This window comes from Schistocerca cancellata, chromosome 9 (assembly GCF_023864275.1).
Source record: "Schistocerca cancellata isolate TAMUIC-IGC-003103 chromosome 9, iqSchCanc2.1, whole genome shotgun sequence".
NCBI classification, from domain to species: domain Eukaryota; kingdom Metazoa; phylum Arthropoda; class Insecta; order Orthoptera; family Acrididae; genus Schistocerca; species Schistocerca cancellata.
In genome coordinates, this window is record NC_064634.1 from 296722758 (window position 1) to 296743244 (window position 20487).

At 43.2% G+C, this 20487-nt stretch overlaps 1 protein-coding gene across 1 annotated transcript in view; it reads right to left on the minus strand.

The window, feature by feature from the left end:
* Positions 1 to 3311: 3311 nt before the first annotated feature.
* The window catches only part of LOC126101366 (odorant receptor Or2-like), a 160811-nt gene continuing 143635 nt past the window's right edge, over positions 3312 to 20487 (minus strand). Inside the window, exon 8 of the mRNA XM_049912034.1 lies at positions 3312 to 3374. Coding sequence (XP_049767991.1) covers positions 3312 to 3374 — 63 coding nt within the window. The remainder of the gene's footprint in view (positions 3375 to 20487) is intronic.

Here is a 20487-nt window from a genome sequence, read left to right on the forward strand (position 1 = left end):
ATTCAGTCAGGAATAAGATGGCATCCCCTCAACGGAAGGCTCTTTGTGTGCCGCAGTTCGCAAAGAGTGAGTCAGTGATTTCGATCCAGCGTGCTTTTCATCGACGCTTTGGCATTGATCATCCTGCATCCAAAAACATTCGTCGTTGGTATCGCCAATCTGAAGAAACAGAATGCTGGTGCGGAGGTAATAGTCCAGGTCTACCTCTCACTTCTGATATATATGTTGGAAAGAATTCGGCAAACGTTTCAACGGAGTCGACAAACGTTTACTCGTCGCGCAATCAGAGAACTGGTGATACCTCATACGACTATCTGGCGTCAAGCTCTTAGGGTTGGTGATAAAAGAAAATGGGTTCACTTTAGCAATGCTCTGCTAGAAAACATGGAAGACAATACATTTTGACCACGGTTAATTTTCAGTTTTGAAGCAACGTTTCATCTGCCCTTTACCCCGTAATGTAGAAGAAGTAAAGAACAGAATAACAGCCACCATAATTTCTGTAACACACATTGCGTAACGTTTATGACGAATTTCGCTATCGTTTAGATGTTGTTCGTGCTGCTGGTAGTGAACACGTAGTATAACCAAAACTTGAAGATTTTTTGAGTATTTTGCAATCCATCCCAGGTGTGTAGTACGTTTCCATTAATAAATATGGAGTTTTGAAATCAGGTCATTAGTTCTGAAATACCCTACCAACTGTATCCATAGCCAAAAATACAGCAAAACGTAACGATCTACTACTCTGTTACTTAGTAAATTGCATACTTTTAATGGTTAGTTACATTTTTAATAATTATCTGATATTTTTCAACTCAACTGCAAAAATCTTGTAAAACTGCGGAAAATTTTTCTGTGCCGTAACTCACACAGTGACTGGAGACGAACTGGACTTGCTACAGAATATCATGGAAACATTTAGAAACAGTTCATCTGTCTTCCACTGGGGATAATCACTCGACGAATGAGAAATGACGGTATTCCACGTTGACCAATTCCATAATACCCTAAGTTCACGTGCTTCGTTTCGTGTTTTAACTCTCTACTAACAAATATTCTTACAATATTCGATAGCACAATCGTAATATTTCGAGTTCCAATAGCCAATGGTCCTCGTTTCACTTTGATGCAGCGACGTGCTTCAGGTATAAAGATTCAGGAACTACCTACTCGTTTCCATCACTGCTTGATATCAGTAGAGCTCTTCTATTGAAGAAAACCTTCCTCGTCCGTTGCTATCCACTTCTCATGTCTTCCTCACTTCTACCACTCCATGTAAAACTTTTTTCTAGACAATGTACTGCTTTCACTTTTTCCACTACTGCGTCTTCCACTTTTGGCTTTATGCCAGTCATTCCGTTTCTTATTACTCTTCATCACCTTCATCTTTGTTCTGTTTACCCTTAAGGTTATTTCAACAGGTCGTCTAAATCTTTCACACACTACGTTATTATAGTGACACACTGATGGAAAACTCTGTCACAATTACAGAAGGGTTAACAAATTTAGACGAACTTAATGAACAATGATATGGGAAATGTAACCCACCTGTTGTTAATAACTTGGGCAAAGAGAAAAGTGTACGACTATATTTCGAAATACACTATGGGATCAAAAGCATTCGGACACCTGGATGGAAATGACTTACGAGTTCGTAGCGCACTCCATCGGTAATGCTGGAATTCACGATGGTGTTGGCCCACCGTTAGCCTTGACGACATCTTCCACTCTCGCAGGCATTCGTTCAATCAGGGGCTGAAAGGTTTCTTGGGGAATGTCAGCGCACTCTTCAAGGAGTGCTGCACTGAGAAGAGGTATCGATGTCGGTCGGTGAGACCTGGCACGACGTCGGCGTACCAAAACATCCCATATGTATTCTATAGAATTCAGGTCAAGACTCTATACAGGTCAGTCCATTACAGGGATGTTATTATCGTGTAAACACTCCGCCACAGGCCGTGAATTATGAATTGGTGCTCGATCGTGTTGAAAGATGCAATCGCCATCCCAAAATTGCTCTTCAACCTTGGGAAGCAAGAAGGTGCTCAAAATGTCAACATAAGCCTGTGCTGTGATAGTGCCACGCAAAACAACAAGGGGTGGAAGCCCCATCCATGAAAAACACGACCACACCATAACACAACCGCCTCCGAATTTTACTGTTGGCACTACACACACTGGCGGATGACGTTCACCGGGCATTCGGCATACCCACATCCTGCCATCGGATCGCCACATTGTTTACCGTGATTCGTCACTCCACATAACGTTTTTCCACTGTACAGTCGTCCAATGTTACGCTCCTTATACCAAGCGAGACGTCGTTTGGCATTTACCGGCGTCATGTGTTTCTTATGAGCAGCTGCTCGACCATGAAATCCAAGTTTTCTCACCTCCCGCCTAACTGTCATACTACTTGAAGTGGATCCTGATGCAGTTTGGAATTCCTGTCTGGATAGATGTCTGCCTATTACACATTATCACGCTCTTCAATTGTCGGCGGTCTCTGTCAGTCAACAGATGAGGTCGGCCTGTACGCTTTTGTGCTGGACGTGTCCCTTCACGTTTCCACTTCACTATCACATCGGAAACAGTGGACCTAGAGATGTTTAAGAGTGTAGAAATCTTGTGTACAGACGTATGACACAAGTGATACCCAATCACCTGACCATGTTCGAAGTCCGCTAGTTCCATGGAGAACACCATTCTGCTCTCTCACGATATCTAATGACTACTGAAGTCGCTGATATGGAGTACCTGGAGGCAGGTGGCAGCACAACGCACCTAATATGAAAAACGTACGTTTTTGAAGGTGTCCGGATACTTTTGATAACTTAGCGTAGCCCACTAGGAAAGCAATAAGAATCAATAGTGACGTAACAAATACAATACTTTCTGTGGTATGTCACATGAACCGTCACCTTCGAGAGTAAAATAAGTAGTTTAACTGAAATAAATCTGTCTTGATATGAATAAAACGTGTAGAGGTAGAGGTAACTGTGAAATATGACGACCCCTTCAGTGTTATCGTACCTGAAAATACTTCCATATTATGGCATACGGAAGAGTCGATGCAAGCCATAAACAGCTTCTTCTAAAAACTTGTTTGTAATTATCATCCCAAAATTGGCTCAAAAGGCTTTGAATTAATGAAACACAAGAAATTACATTGTTTTAGTTAAATTTATTGTTTATTTAACGCCTCTCTTAAACCACGTTGTTATAACATTGTTCTACACTTTTAACAGCAAACTACTGGGACACAGATGCCGGAGAGCAGACCCCCTGCAGCAGGACGATGGGGCCTCCTAGGCCGGCGCCTGGTTCATGCGGTGGAGCAGGGCGAAGTACGAATACGAGCCGTTCATCAGCTGCAACACACCACCACACCGACAACAACAACAAAATATTACACTCCCAGTCGTCAGGCACAAAGAATTATCTGTCACTCTAATCACGAAATGAAAATCTGAATCAGCACATCCTATAGGCTGTGTTTACAAACACGGTGTTTCTCTTAGCACTTTATAAAACTTCCATTTTCAAAAAGCCAGTGGATGTATTTCTTTACTTATTTCACCTAGTAACACACAAGCTCTAAAGTTATCGCCACAAAATTCTTACTTGTGGTAGCTCACTCACCGATTCTATGTCTGATTATTGGCTTTAATGAATTTTCGTATTCGAAATTTTCCTTATAATGATTGTTAAGTAGTATCAGTCTAAGAAACACAGTGTATATAGGCATAAACTGAAATTGGTTCCATTCTGTGTTACAAAGACAGAGTCGTTGTATTTTCAAATTCAAATATCAGAAATTTGAGATACTTGACACTTTCCTAGAATATAAATGCTGAACGGAAATTCCCGTCACAAATTTTTAGGATTTGTAGAGGGGAGTGAGTACATAATATTCTGAAGAGCAACCCATGTCCGGTAACGTACTGTTTCCATTCTACGACGGTTTCTGTTCAGGTGTTAAACCCATCCATTCCTGACTGAGGAACTGAGTTAGGCGTGACGCAGTACAATTATCAGGTAACAATTCGAAAGGAGACATAACGAAACATCCATTTATTACTTAAGCACATTTGTTTGTATTCATACTTAAACTGTGCGTGCCGCGCGGGATTAGCCGAGCGGTCTTGGGCGCTGCAGTCGTGGACTGTGCGGTTGGTCCGGCGGAGGTTCGAGTCCCCCCTCGGGCATGGCTGTGTGTGTTTGTCCTTAGGATAATTTAGGTTAAGCAGTGTGTAAGTTTAGGGACTGATGACACTAGTAGTTCAGTCCCTTCACACTCATTTGAACATTTTTTGAAACTGTGCGTGTTTACATTATTCCAAAACAAAACAGAACGCAGCGTACTGTACGTACAGAACACTACTGACGCATTACAAAACAGCGGCTCGATGTGGCAACCACCAACGTTGTTACAGACATTGAACGTATGAAGCATGTTCTGGTACACACGTCCCATCCCACCTCGTGTCTCTTCAAGTTTCTAGTGCAGCGGCCAGAATTCGCGACAGCGTGCCTTCCTTTCCTTTGTCTCTACAGGAATCTCGTAAACTAAACTTTGCATACGATCTCACAAGAAGTAGTCCATAGAAGTACAGTACACGTCATCCTGTATGCCCTATTTCGTACCAGGACAAGCAGATTTGAAACTTTTCTCTTTCCCTCAGCAGACGTGGATGAGTTACACATCCGATTGAAACGGTCGTAGAACGGAAACGGTACGTTTTCTGCTCAAAATGTTATGTACTCACGCACTCACTCCTTTCTACAAAATTTCGATCTGCGCATATCTGCGGCAGTAAATCGACGTTAAAGAATGACAATCTGGCAGCACTGTAATAACATGTACGGAAACTGCTTCTGCCGGCAGATATCAGCAGTGCTGTGCAGCTGCTGCAGTAGATAGCGTTTTGGGTTAGCATGTAAGAGAGCGAGCGTTTGAGTTTGGGTTGAAGTATATTAGTTTTTATTTGCTAAGTAAAATTCGTGTGGTACGCTATGTGGCGTCTTAATCTTCATATAGCTATCAGAGTAACGTTTCTAGAAAACTTTTGCGCTTACGTACTACGAACACAGAAATGGAAGTACAATCGTCTTCATTGGTCAGCTTTTAAAGACGCCTTTTACATGTCGTGGACGCGAACTATTTCAAACCACTGCATCTATTAGATTTCAAACATGATTTCTGTATACCCTCCCCCACTTGTGCTATAGATTATAGAACCAACTATCATTCTTGCCACCTTCAGGTCCATTACATTTCGTTAGGGCCTTACGCCAGCAGTAAGGCTAGCAAGGTGTCTTGCAAATAATTTCCAAACTGGATTACCAGTTGTATTATCAGCATGGAACCACTAATTATGCCTTTCAACATTAGTCTGACAAGCGCATGCTATTCAGTAAGCATCTCCATACGTTACTGTTATTATTATTATTATTATTATTATTATTATTATTATTGATGGAAATCTGGAAACATCACGTCCATTACCGTTAGGGAAACAATATAATTCGGAAACTAACGTTTCAAAGTCAGCAGTGTCGTGATGAATCATACCGAATATAAGCTGTAAGGAAGTTGATGTGCTGTAGATCGAACAGCCAACTGCGACTAGTGACGTATTTACACTGTATGTGCCGTCCACCAGACAGGGACTGGATGCTAGCGGAGTACGCGCCCGTGACAGACTCCATGTACATTCCATATGTGTCGTATTTTCTTCTTTTGTTATTCTACAACAGTGTGGCAGACGTATGGCATACACAGACGATGAATATGTGGTTATGATTCTGATCGTTGGTGCAGCTGATAACTGACCTGGTGTTGTCGCTCTTGAATATGCTGCTAGATATAGTGGTCGCGACATCCAGATAAAAACGTATTTCTTCGTTTGAAGGTTCGCCTTCGAGAGAGATGGTCCTCTTCTTTCACCATCGCATGACAGAAGTAGTCCACGGACTCCCTGCACTCCAGCTACTGAGGAAGCTATTCTGTACGCCATACACTAAAAACTACAGCGCAATGCACGTAGCGCAGGAAGAGAGCTGCGTGTTTCGCAACGCCCTGTCGTTGACGTGCTGCACGAGCACGGACTGCACCACATCATTATTCTTTAGTGTAATACCTGTATCCTATAGACCGCCGTCTGCGGATGCAGTTCTATGAATGGTTCCAAAAACAACAGGAAGGCAGCGACGACTTCGCAAACACTGTAATATGGTCGGAGGAAGTAGCGTTCACTCGTGACGGTGTCTTCAACACGCACAATGCTCACTATTGTGATGACGTTAACCCACATATCACCAGCGACCGTGGATATCAAGTTCGGTCTAGCATCAACGTTTGGCATGTAATATAGGGAGACAGGAGTTTGGATCCCCATTTGTTGCCTGACCGGTTGACTGCAGGAATTTGGGTCCCCATTTGTTGCCTGACTAGTTGACTGCACGAAGGTATCATGCATTCCTCTCAAAGTGTTTGCCTACTGCAGTGGAAGATGTTCCACTTCACTTTAGGCAGAGGTTATAGTTCCAACATAATGGTGCACCTCCACTCTTTGGAATTCATGTGCGACGGTATTTATGTGAAACATTTCTAGGGAAATGGCTCGGATGGGGAGATTCAATTGTATAGCCTCCGCATTCGCCGGCCGCAGTGGCCGAGCGGCTCTAGGCGCTACAGTCTGGAACCGTGCGACCGCTACGGTCGCAGGTTCGAATCCTGCCTCGGGCATGGATGTGTGTGATGTCCTTACGTTAGTTAGGTTTAAGTAGTTCTAAGTTCTAGGGGACTGATGACCTCAGAAGTTAAGTCCCATAGTACTCAGAGCCATTTGAACCATTTTTCTCCGCATTCACCTGACCTAAATCCCCTGGATTTCTTCCTGTGGGGACACTTGAAGGAGAACGTGTATTCTCCTCCACCGACGCATGTGGAAGAACTGATAGCGAGTGTACATGTTGCTCTTGTATCTGTGGATGTAGCCATGTTGTGAAGAGACCTGAGTTGTACGATTCAGCGAGTTGCGCAATGTTTAGACATACAAGGGGGTCGCTTTGAGCATCTGCTCTGAGGGCAACTTATTCTTTTGTAAACGTCATGCGGTCATTAATATGGAAATTATTATTGTTACTGGTTGCTAATGTCTTACATCTGAGTGGATGTATTGCATGTAGCATAAATGACTAGTAGATGTTGAGTTATTCAACTGTGAAGTCAACCTTAGCATCTATAAATAGATATTATTTTTGTAGTTATTCTGTCCTATGAATGGTTATTTGTTTCAAATGTCCATTACTGACTTGTGTGACCATGTTTTTGTTACGTTCTCCGTTACAAAACACTATTCTAGAAACGTCGGATACATGCGGCGTAAGAAACGATGTATACGACAGTGTTACATGGTAGAATGAAACTAGTGCCGGCCGAAGTGGCCGCGCGGTTTTGGGGCTGGAGTCTGGAACCGCGAGACCGCTACGGTCGCAGGTTCGAATCCTGCCTCGGGCATGGATGTGTGTGATGTCCTTAGGTTAGTTAGGTTTAACTACACTCCTGGAAATGGAAAAAAGAACACATTGACACTGGTGTGTCAAACCCACCATACTTGCTCCGGACACTGCGAGAGGGCTGTACAAGCAATGATCACACGCACGGCACAGCGGACACACCAGGAACCGCGGTGTTGGCCGTCGAATGGCGCTAGCTGCGCAGCATTTGTGCACCGCCGCCGTCAGTGTCAGCCAGTTTGCCGTGGCATACGGAGCTCCATCGCAGTCTTTAACACTGGTAGCATGCCGCGACAGCGTGGACGTGAACCGTATGTGCAGTTGACGGACTTTGAGCGAGGGCGTATAGTGGGCATGCGGGAGGCCGGGTGGACGTACCGCCGAATTGCTCAACACGTGGGGCGTGAGGTCTCCACAGTACATCGATGTTGTCGCCAGTGGTCGGCGGAAGGTGCACGTGCCCGTCGACCTGGGACCGGACCGCAGCGACGCACGGATGCACGCCAAAACCGTAGGATCCTACGCAGTGCCGTAGGGGACCGCACCGCCACTTCCCAGCAAATTAGGGACACTGTTGCTCCTGGGGTATCGGCGAGGACCATTCGCAACCGTCTCCATGAAGCTGGGCTACGGTCCCGCACACCGTTAGGCCGTCTTCCGCTCACGCCCCAACATCGTGCAGCCCACCTCCAGTGGTGTCGCGACAGGCGTGAATGGAGGGACGAATGGAGACGTGTCGTCTTCAGCGATGAGAGTCGCTTCTGCCTTGGTGCCAGTGATGGTCGTATGCGTGTTTGGCGCCGTGCAGGTTAGCGCCACAATCAGGACTGCATACGACCGAGGCACACAGGGCCAACACCCGGCATCATGGTGTGGGGAGCGATCTCCTACACTGGCCGTACACCACTGGTGATCGTCGAGGGGACACTGAATAGTGCACGGTACATCCAAACCGTCATCGACCCATCGTTCTACCATTCCTAGACCGGCAAGGGAACTTGCTGTTCCAACAGGACAATGCACGTCCGCATGTATCCCGTGCCACCAAACGTGCTCTAGAAGGTGTAAGTCAACTACCTTGGCCAGCAAGATCTCCGGATCTGTCCCCCATTGAGCATGTTTGGGACTGGATGAAGCGTCGTCTCACGCGGTCTGCACGTCCAGCACGAACGCTGGTCCAACTGAGGCGCCAGGTGGAAATGGCATGGCAAGCCGTTCCACAGGACTACATCCAGCATCTCTACGATCGTCTCCATGGGAGAATAGCAGCCTGCATTGCTGCGAAAGGTGGATATACACTGTACTAGTGCCGACATTGTGCATGCTCTGTTGCCTGTGTCTATGTGCCTGTGGTTCTGTCAGTGTGATCATGTGATGTATCTGACCCCAGGAATGTGTCAATAAAGTTTCCCCTTCCTGGGACAATGAATTCACGGTGTTCTTATTTCAATTTCCAGGAGTGTAGTTCTAGGTTCTAGGGGACTAATGACCTCAGCAGTTGAGTCCCATAGTGCTCAGAGCCATTTTGAATGAAACTAGCAAATAAAAATAAATATGCCTCAGCCCAAAATCGATCCTCAACTCCCTTCATACTAACCCAAAATACTATCCACTGCACCAACTGTACAGCAATACCGATGTATGCTGACAGAGGTAGTTACCGTAATGTGATTAGTGTTGCCAGATTGCCAGACTTTAACGTTCATTTACTGCCGGAAATATGCGCAGAATGAAATTTTGTGACAGACATTTTTGTATTGCCAGTATGCGAGGAATCGCGCTGCAAAGCCCTAGTGCGCGAATTTTTCTTCACCCTGCACGAAGAAAAATACTACCACAACAGTTGGTACTTCTGTATTTACTTTGGTGGATGATAGATTAGAATCAGTAAATCAGAAATTATTACTAATGGGATTTATGATAATGTTTCGAAGAAAAAAATTGTTCAAATGGCTCGGAGCACTATGCGACTTAACTTCTGAGGTCATCAGTCGCCTAGAACTTAGAACTAATTAAACCTAACTAACCTAAGGACATCACACACATCTATGCCCCAGGCAGAATTCGAACCTGCGACCGTAGCGGTCGCTCGGCTCCAGACTGCAGCGCCTAGAACCGCCCGGCCACTCCGGCCGGCTGTTTCGAAGACTGACAAAAAATAGGCGGTAGGGTAGCGTGTGGAAACCAATACAGACATCCGCCTCCGTAGAGAAGGTCGCTAACACACGCCTGTGCAGTGGTATTCAGCTGTCGTTTGATGCGACTTTCCTTGATAGTCACTCCTGTGCAAGACCCTCCACTTCCGCATAGCTACTGCAGCCGTATGCGTTTGCACATGCTTGCTATAGTCAAGCCTTGATGATTTCTTGATTCCTTGTTTCCTATCAGCCAATCCCTTCTTTTAACCAAAATGTGCCATTCATTTATTTATTCCACAGTGCGATTCAGCAGCACTTCTTTAGCTATTTGTTTTACCCGTCTAAAGTTAAGCAGTACATCACAAAAAGTTCTATTTCTTCTATTAACCGTTTACCTTGAACGCTTCACTTCTGTACAAGGCTGCATTCCAGACAAATATCTGAAGAAAATACTTCCCAGTAACTAAACTGATACTCCATGTGAACAATGTTCCCTTCTTCAGAAATGCTCTTCTGGTTTTTGTCGCCAGTCCTGTTTCAGTACAAGTTGTATATAACCTTTCGCTCGCTATCCTTTATCCCTGTAGAATTTCCTAGTGTGTAGTCTATTCAATATTGACAAAAGTTTCTGTACCCTATGTATTCTGTCTGTAACCTATCTTCTAAATCATAAGGTCAGTATTGCCTCAGGTGTTGCTATATTTGCCTGGTACCCACACTGATCCCTCCCGAGGTCGATCTCCGCCAGTTTCCCTATTATTCTGTAAATAACTCGTGTCACTTCTTCGCGGTCATTTACAGTCGTCTGCTGCTACACACATTTCAAGCTGCATATTGACGCGAACGTCGCTAAGCGTTTCCCTGTTTCACAGAGTTTGTTGTCTAGCTGTGTGCTGCAGTAGTATATCGCTAGGAAACTGTGAGGCAGGTCTCGGCATGGAGACTGAGCTTTGGCGTGAGTCACCCAATAGTAAAGCTCGGCGGCCGAATCATTTCACAAGGCCGCGTAGTCGGCGGACAAACGCGCACTTTCAACTGCACGTCTTCCGTTTTCTGCTGTGACGCAGTGCCGTTCTGTTTAGTGTAACAATTTGTCTTGTAATAATGAAACTGGCCATTGAAGCAGCTTTGTTCTGGATTGTGGTGAGATGGCTGCTCGCTAGCACTCTTGCACTTCATTTAGTTGCGCATCATTTACGTAATTAGAATTGTGGATCACTGAATTTCTTTACACAAGATACTTCGCAGTCGTATTTGACGTAGGTAACGTAGGCAACGTTAGGTCTTTGCTACATTCACAACTTTAATACAACAAGTTGGAATCAACATCCAATTTTCTTCAGTTATTTGGGCTAGCAAGTTACTTATCCCATTGCTCTTCCACTCATCACATAATATTTCGGGCATTAATGTTTTTTTTTTTTTTTTTTTTTTTTTTTATGGATGGTCATCTAAAGATACGTGGTTTGCTGAATGGGATGTGTATATGAAACATGAAAGTTTTTAGTGATTCAAATTCTTCTGGGTATTATGTCGCGTCATTGCTAAAAACTAACAACAATAATAAACTAAAAACGACGTTTCGGCCGAACTGCAACGGCCTTCCTCAGGGCGCGACTGGTTTTGCATGGGGATAGGTGCTTCTATTTATCGTTGTCTGACTCCCCTCCACCATGGACCTTGGACCTTACCGTTGCTGGGGAGGCTTGCGTGCCTCAACGATACAGATAGCCGTACCATAGGTGCAACGACAACGGAAGGGTATCTGTTGAGAGGCCAGACAAACATGTGGTTCCTGAAGAGGGGCAGCAGCCTTTTCAGTAGTTGCAGGGGCAACAGTCTGGATGATTGACTGATCTGGCCTTGTAACACTAACCAAAACAGCCTTGCTGTTGTGGTACTGCGAACGGCTGAAAACAAGGGGAAACTACGGCCGTAATTTTTCCCGAGGGCATGCAGCTTTACTGTATGGTTAAATGATGATGGCGTCCTCTTGGGTAAAATATTCCGGAGGTAAAATAGTCCCCCATTCGGATCTCCGGGCGGGGACTACTCATGAGGACGTCGTTATTAGGAGAAAGAAAACTGGCATTCTACGGATCGGAGCGTGGAATGTCAGATCCCTTAATCGGGAAGGTAGGTTAGACAATTTAAAAAGGGAAATGGATATGTTAAAGTTAGATGTAGTGGAAATTAGTGAAGTTCGGTGGCAGGAGGAACAAGACTTCTGGTCAGGTGAATACAGGGTTATAAATACAAAATCAAATAGGGGTAATGCAGGAGTAGGTTTAATAATGAATAAAAAAAATAGGAGTGCGGGTAAGCTACTACAAACAGCATAGTGAACACATTATTGTGGCCAAGATAGACACGAAGCCCATACCTACTACAGTAGCACAAGTTTATATGCCAACTAGCTTTGCAGATGACGAAGAAATTGAAGAAATGTATGATGAGATAAAAGAAATTATTCAGGTAGTGAAAGGGGACGAAAATTTAATAGTCATGGGGACTGGAATTCGACAGTAGGAAAATGGAGACAAGGAAACATAGTAGGTGAATATGGATTGGGGCTAAGAAATGAAAGAGGAAGCCATCTGGTAGAATTTTGCACAGAGCATAACTTAATCATAGCTAACACTTGGTTCAAGAACCATAAGAGAAGGTTGTATACATGGAAGAATACTGGAGATACTAAAAGGTATCAGATAGATTACATAATGGTAAGACAGAGATTTAGGAACCAGGTTTTAAATTGTAGGACATTTCCAGGGGCAGATGTGGGCTCTGACCACAATATATTGGTTATGAACTGTAGATTAAAACTGAAGAAATTGCAAAAAGGTGGGAATTTAAGGATATGGGACCTGGATAAACTGAGTAAACCAGAGGTTTTACAGAGTTTCAGGGACAGCATAAGGGAACAATTGATAGGAATGGGGGAAAGAAATACAATAGAAGACGAATGGGTAGCTCTGAGGGATGAAGTAGTGAAGGCAGCAGAGGATAAAGTAGGTAAAAAGACGAGGGCTAGTAGAAATCCTTGGGTAACAGAAGAAATATTGAATTTAATTGACGAAAGGAGAAAATATAAAAATGCAGTAAATGAAGCAGGAAAAAAGGAATACAAACGTCTCAAAAATGAGATCGACAGGAAGTGAAAAATGGCTATGCAGGCATGACTAGAGGACAAATGTAAGGATGTAGAGGCTTATCTCACTAGGGGTAAGATAGATACACCCTACAGGAAAATTAAAGAGACCGTTGGAGAAAAGAGAGCCACTTGTGTGAATATCAAGAGCTCAGATGGAAACCCAGTTCTAAGCAAAGAGGGGAAAGCAGAAAGGTGGAAGGAGTATATAGAGGATCTATACAAGGGCGATGTACTTGAGGGCAATATTACGGAAATGGAAGAGGATGCAGATGAAGATAAAATGGGAGATACGATATTGCGTGAAGAGTTTGACAGAGCACTGAAAGACCTGAGTCGAAACAAGGCCCCGGGAGTAGACAACATTCCATTAGAACTACTGACGACATTGTTAGAGCCAGTCCTGACAAAACTCTACCATCTGGTGAGCAACCCCCCCCCCCCCCCCCCCCATGAACCATGGACCTTGTCGTTGGTGGGGTGGCTTGTGTGTGATCTGGCCTTGTAACACTAACCAAAACGGCCTTGCTGTTGTGGTACTGCGAACGGCTGAAAGCAAGGGGAAACTACAGCCGTAATTTTTCCCGAGGGCATGCAGCTTCACTGTATGATTAAATGATGATGCCGTCCTCTTGGGTAAAATATTCCGGAGGTAAAATAGTCCCCCATTCGGATCTCCGGGCGGGGACTACTCAAGAGGATGTCGTTATCAGGAGAAAGAAAACTGGCGTTCTACGGATCGGAGCGTGGAATGTCAGATCCCTTAATCGGGCAGGTAGGTTAGAAAATTTAAAAAGGGAAATGGATAGGTTAAAGTTAGATATAGTGGGAATTAGTGAAGTTCGGTGGCAGGAGGAACAAGACTTCTGGTCAGGTGACTACAGGGTTATAAACACAAAGTCAAATAGGGGTAATGCAGGAGTAGGTTTAATAATGAATAGGAAAATAGGAATGCGGGTAAGCTACTATAAACAGCATAGTGAATGCATTATTGTGGCCAAGATAGATACGAAGCCCACACCTACTACAGTAGTACAAGTTTATATGCCAACTAGCTCTGCAGATGACGAAGAAATTGAAGAAATGTATGATGAAATAAAAGAAATTATTCAGATAGTGAAGGGAGTTGAATATTTAATAGTCATGGGTGACTGAAATTCGAGTGTAGGAAAAGGGAGAGAAGGAAACGTAGTAGGTGAATATGGATTGGGGCTATGAAATGAAAGAGGAAGCCGCCTGGTAGAATTTTGCACAGAGCACAACTTAATCATAGCTAACACTTGGTTTAAGAATCATGATAGAAAGTTGTATACATGGAAGAACGCTGGAGATACTAAAAGGTATCAGATAGATTATATAATGGTAAGACAGAGATATAGGAACCAGGTTTTAAATTGTAAGACATTTCCAGGGGCAGATGTGGACTCTGACCACAATTTATTGGTTATGACCTGTAGATTAAAACTGAAGAAACTGCAAAAAGGTGGGAATTTAAGGAGATGGGACCTGGATAAACTGAAAGAACCAGATGTTGTAGAGAGTTTCAGGGAGAGCATAAGGGAACAATTGACAGGAATGGGGGAAAGAAATACAGTAGAAGAAGAATGGGTAGCTTTGAGGGATGAAGTAGTGAAGGCAGCAGAGGATCAAGTAGGTAAAAAGAAGAGGGCTAGTAGAAATCCTTGGGTAACAGAAGAAATATTGAATTTAATTGATGAAAGGAGAGAATATAAAAATGCAGTAAGTGAAGTAGGCAAAAAGGAATACAAACGTCTCAAAAATGAGATCGACAGGAAGTGCAAAATGGCTAAGCAGGCATGGCTAGAGGACAAATGTAAGGATGTGGAGGCTTATCTCACTAGGGGTAAGATAGATACTGCTTACAGGAAAATTAAAGAGACCTTTGGAGATAAGAGAACCACTTGTATGAACATCAAGAGCTCAGATGGAAACCCAGTTCAAAGAAGGGAAAGCAGAAAGGTGGAATGAGTATATAGAGGGTCTATACAAGGGCGATGCACTTGCGGACAATATTATGGAAATGGAAGAGGATGTAGATGAAGATGAAATGGGAGATAAGATACTGCATGAAGAGTTTGACAGAGCACTGAAAGACCTGAGTCGAAACAAGGCCCCCGGAGTAGACAACATTCCATTGGAACTACTGACGGCCTTGGGAGAGCCAGTCCTGACAAAACTCTACCATCTGGTGAGCAAGATGTATGAAATAGGCGAAATACCCTCAGACTTCAAGAAGAATATAATAATTCCAATCCCAAAGAAAGCAGGTGTGGACAGATGTGAAAATTACCGAACTATCAGTTTAATAAGCCACAGCTGCAAAATACTAACGCGAATTATTTACAGACGAATGGAAAAACTGGTAAAAGCCGACCTCGGGGAAGATCAGTTTGGATTCCGTAGAAATGTTGGAACACGTGGGCAATACTGACCTTACGAATTATCTTAGAAGAAAGATTAAGGAAAGGCAAACCTACGTTTCTAGCATTTGTAGACTTAGAGAAAGCTTTTGACAATGTTGACTGGAATACTCTCTTTCAAATTCTAAAGGAGGCAGGGGTAAAATACAGGGAGCGAAAGGCTATTTACAATTTGTATAGAAACCAGATGGCAGTTATAAGAGTCGAGGGGCATGAAAGGGAAGCAGTGGTTGGGAAGGGAGTAAGACAGGGTTGTAGCCTCTCCCCGATGCTATTCAATCTGTATATTGAGCAAGCAGTAAAGGAAACAAAAGAAAAATTCGGAGTAGGTATTAAAATCCATGGAGAAGAAATAAAAACGTTGAGGTTCGCCGATGACATTGTAATTCTGTCAGAGACAGCAAAGGACTTGGAAGAGCAGTTGAACGGAATGGATAGTGTCTTGAAGGGAGGATATAAGATGAACATCAACGAAAGCAAAACGAGGATAATGGAATGTAGTCGAATTAAGTCGGGTGATGTTGAGGGTATTAGATTAGGAAATGAGACACTAAAAGTAGTAAAGGAGTTTTGCTATTTGGGGAGCAAAATAACTGATGATGGTCGAAGTAGAGAGGATATAAAATGTAGACTGGCAATGGCAAGGAAAGCGTTTCTGAAGAAGAGAAATTTGTTAACATCGAGTATAGATTTAAGTGGCAGGAAGTCATTTCTGAAAGTATTTGTATGGAGTGTAGCCATGTATGGAAGTGAAACATGGACGGTAAATAGTTTAGACAACAAGAGAATTGAAGCTTTCGAAATGTGGTGCTACAGAAGAATGCTGAAGATTAGATGGGTAGATCACATAACTAATGAGGAAGTATTGAATAGGATTGGGGAGAAGAGAAGTTTGTGGCACAACTTGACCAGAAGAAGGGATCGGTTGGTAGGACATGTTCTGAGGCATCGAGGGATCACCAATTTAGTGTTGGAGGGCAGCGTGGAGGGTAAAAATCGTAGGGGGAGACCAAGAGATGAATACACTAAGCAGAATCAGAAAGATGTAGTTTGCAGTAGGTACTGGGAGATGAAGAAGCTTGCAGAGGATAGAGTAGCATGGAGAGCTGCATCAAACCAGTCTCAGGACTGAAGACCACAACAACAACAACTGGTGAGCAAGATGTACGAGACAGGCGAAATACCTTCAGACTTCAAGAAGAATATAATAATTCCAATCCCAAAGAAAGCAGGTGTTGACAGATGTGAAAATTACCGAACTATCATTTTAATAAGTCACAGCTGCAAAATACTAACGCGAATTATTTACAGACGAATGGAAAAACTGGTAAAAGCCGACCTCGGGGAAGATCAGTTTGGATTCCGTAGAAATGTTGGAACACGTGGGCAATACTGACCTTACGAATTATCTTAGAAGAAAGATTAAGGAAAGGCAAACCTACGTTTCTAGCATTTGTAGACTTAGAGAAAGCTTTTGACAATGTTGACCGGAATACTCTCTTTCAAATCCTGAAGGTGGCAGGGGTAAAATACAGGGAGCGAAAGGATATTTACAATTTGTACAGAAACCAGATGGCAGTTATAAGAGTCGAGGGGCATGAAAGGGAAGCAGTGGTTGGGAAGGGTGTGAGACAGGGTTGTAGCCTCTCCCCGATGTTATTCAATCTGTATATTGAGCAAGCAGTAAAGGAAACAAAAGAAAAATTTGGAGTAGGTATTAAAATGCAGGGAGAAGAAATAAAAACTTTGAGGTTCGCCGATTACATTGTAATTCTGTCAGAGACAGCAAATGACTTGGAAGAGCAGTTGAACGGAATGGACAGTGTCTTGAAAGGAGGATATAAGATGAACATCAACAAAAGCAAAACGAGGATAATGGAATGTAGTCGAATTAAGTCGGGTGATGCTGAGGGAATTAGATTATTAAATGAGACACTTAAAGTAGTAAAGGAGTTTTGCTATTTGGGGAGCAAAATAACTGATGATGGTCGAAGTAGAGAAGATATAAAATGTAGACTGGCAATGGCTAGGAAAGCGTTTCTGAAGAAAAGAAATTTGTTAACATCGAGTATAGATTTAAGTGCCAGGAAGTCGTTTCTGAAAGTATTTGTATGGAGTGTAGCCATGTATGGAAGTGAAACATGAACAATAAATAGTTTGGACAAGAAGAGAATAGAAGCTTTCGAAATGTGGTGCTACAGAAGAATGTTCTAGATTAGGTGGGTAGATCACGTAACCAATGAGGAGGTACTGAATAGGATTGGGGAGAAGAGAAGTTTGTGGCACAACTTGACTAGAAGAAGGGATCGGTTGGTAGGACATGTCCTGAGGCATCAAGGGATCACAAATTTAGCATTGGAGGGCAGTGTGAAGTGTAAAAATCATAGAGGGAGACCAAGAGATGATACACTAAGCAGATTCAGAAGGATGTAGGTTGCAGTAGGTACTGGGAGATGAAGCAGCTTGCACAGGATAGATTAGCACGGAGAGCTGCATCAAACCAGTCTCAGGACTGAAGACCACAACAACAACAACATCGATGTCTGACGTCACTGTTGTAAAACTTTTAATTGGCATTCTAAATGATTGGCTAGTCATGACGTAAGGGAAGATGGAAGGAAAGAGGCTATTCGTGGATGTCCATGTCGTCAGCGATTGGTAGCTGTCCGCCAATAAGCTTTCGGCTTCTGGTCGAGCAGTTTTCCTCCTGGTGTGCGCGGAAGTGGACTGACAGTTGCTCTACAGCTGTTTGTGCAGATACGTCCGTGTCCCGTGTAGCTTCTGCCCCGCGACCGCTCGCGGCCCGTTGGACTGGGATGGCAGGCAGCCAGGACGCAGGGAGTTTGTGGGCATCTTCTCTGTTGATGTTGTCAGGCTGCTTAGTAATTTCAATCGCCTCCCGTATTTTGCGTTCTCGCATCCTCGATTCTTTCGCCAGTACTCGGGCTTCCTGGAACCTGTCCACAGTCACGGTGGTGTTCCGCTATCGCCGATTTATTATGTTGTTGTAATCGTACAAAGCGTTCGTGTTCTGCTACTCGTAAGCCGACAAGATTTATGACTGGTTACTACGGTGCTACAGTTTTATACTTGACACGGCCAAACTTTGGCATGCAATAGATTAGTGTCACTGGCTTCTGAAGAAGGCCAAATTATTTTGGCTGTAACCTGGGTAAAGATTGGTTTCTGTTTGCAACTGAGGCTGACGTGTTACATGTTCAATTGTCACAGTTGCTGACAGGGCTGCACAATGTTAAAAATTCTAAATACATTTCTTTGAAATCTCATGAAGTGTTTTGCACAAGCGCGAGTGTGAGGACTTTTTAAAGAACCATTGTCGTGGCGGTACTGTGGGCAAACGGTTTTAAGTGCAGATTGGTAATTTGTGGATCTGGTTTTGAGTGCCTCTGATAAAATTTTCTACTTTTATTTTATTTTATTCGTCACACCGTTAAGCTATTAACTATAAAATTTCAGTTTATGTTCATAAAATTAATATAGCCAATTTGGGCTAGATGATGGTAAAACGTGTGAGTATACGAAGAAATTTAGTGTGAAAGCGTTTTCTGCAGATGATCCGCTGAAGAAGTCCTTTACCAGTAGATACTTGGAGGAGAAAGGGAGATTTAAAGAGTTAGGTAGATGTATTTCAAATGAAAATCGAAGAACAGAAGGGCGTGGGATAACGCTCGCTGATTTGACTTACATAACCCTGAAAATTTCGAAATATTTACAAAATATTTTGATCAGCTTCTTAATTTTTCTGAACCATCCATAAGCTCGAACTCGAACACGATGAAAATCTGGAAAAAAAACTATTCTAAACCACCAAGGCAGACGTAATTAAAACCTTATTAAGCTGCTGGAGGAGACTCTATTACAGCAGAACTTTTAAAATTGTCTCTACCAAAAATAAAAAAGAGCCAAAATTAATGTTTCAGAAAACTCAGAAAACAGAAAAACTCCCAGGAGTATGGAAGGTGGCCCTTATAAATCTACTACAGAAGAAAGGCAATAAACTGATGTTAACAACAACACAGGAATTTCTTTGCAATCAGTTGCATATAACAAGTCCCCCAAGACTAGACTAAAAACAGCACTGAAGAATAATTTAGATGAATAGCAAGGTAATTTTAGGAACGACCACTCATGTTCTGAACGAATATTTAATCTGAAGTCAGTCATTTTCCACAAATTACTGAATGCAAAAGATAAGTATTTTTCCTTGAAACTGTGTGTAGCGTATTGTGTAAGCGTACGGTATTTTTAAAGCCGTATTGTCACGACTACACCATGGACGCGTAGTGTAAAGCATAGATGGGTAATTCGTGGACCTGGGTTCAGTTCCCATAGACGCCAAAAATTTGTTTTCCCTTTTATTTTATTCCTTGAAATGTAAAACTATTAATTATTAAGTTATTATTAAACAGTTCAGTTTATATACGTAAAATTAATATATTCAACTTAGTTATGATTACTACCATGTAATTCAAAAGGCTATAGACCACCACATTGTAGCACATTTGTATAATTTTGCACGAGCTGGGTATAGGGTGTCACTGGGTGCACAGTTCCATCAAAAAAGTTCAAATGTGTGTGAAATCTTATGGGGCTTAACTGCTAAGGTCATCAGTCCCTAAGCTTACACACTACTTAACCTAAATTATCCTAAGGACAAACACACACACCCATGCCCGAGGGAGGACTCGAACCTCCGCCGGGACCAGCCGCACAGTCCCTGACTGCACCGCCTTAGACCGTTCGGCTACAGTACCATCACCTATGGTTCGCGTACCTGGTAATACGGACAGCAGCTGTTACATTTCAAGTGTGTTAAGGGTTGTGACTGTATCATTAAACGAGATTACGTAAGACCGCGTGTTGGCTATTCTGTTCTGCCCTATCTCGACTGTTACTCTGGCCAGCATAATCTCCATGGTGTAAATGTCGTACAGCGTTGTTGGCCAGGAAATCCCACAGGGACAGTTCAGCAGCCAGTCGGAAATGGTGTTCTTCCCCTGTGCACATTGGCCCCTTCCTTTACGGATATGTAAGAGATGTGTCGTATGGGGATTTGTTGAGTGCAGGTGAGCGTAGTGGATAAGTTTGTAGCATAGCCTTATGTTTGTGTCGTATATTGATGGTGATAGAAGGGAGGGGGTGAAACTAGGTATCAGCACACAGCCTACTTCTCTCAGATAGCACCAAATAGGCACCAATCTTAATGTCC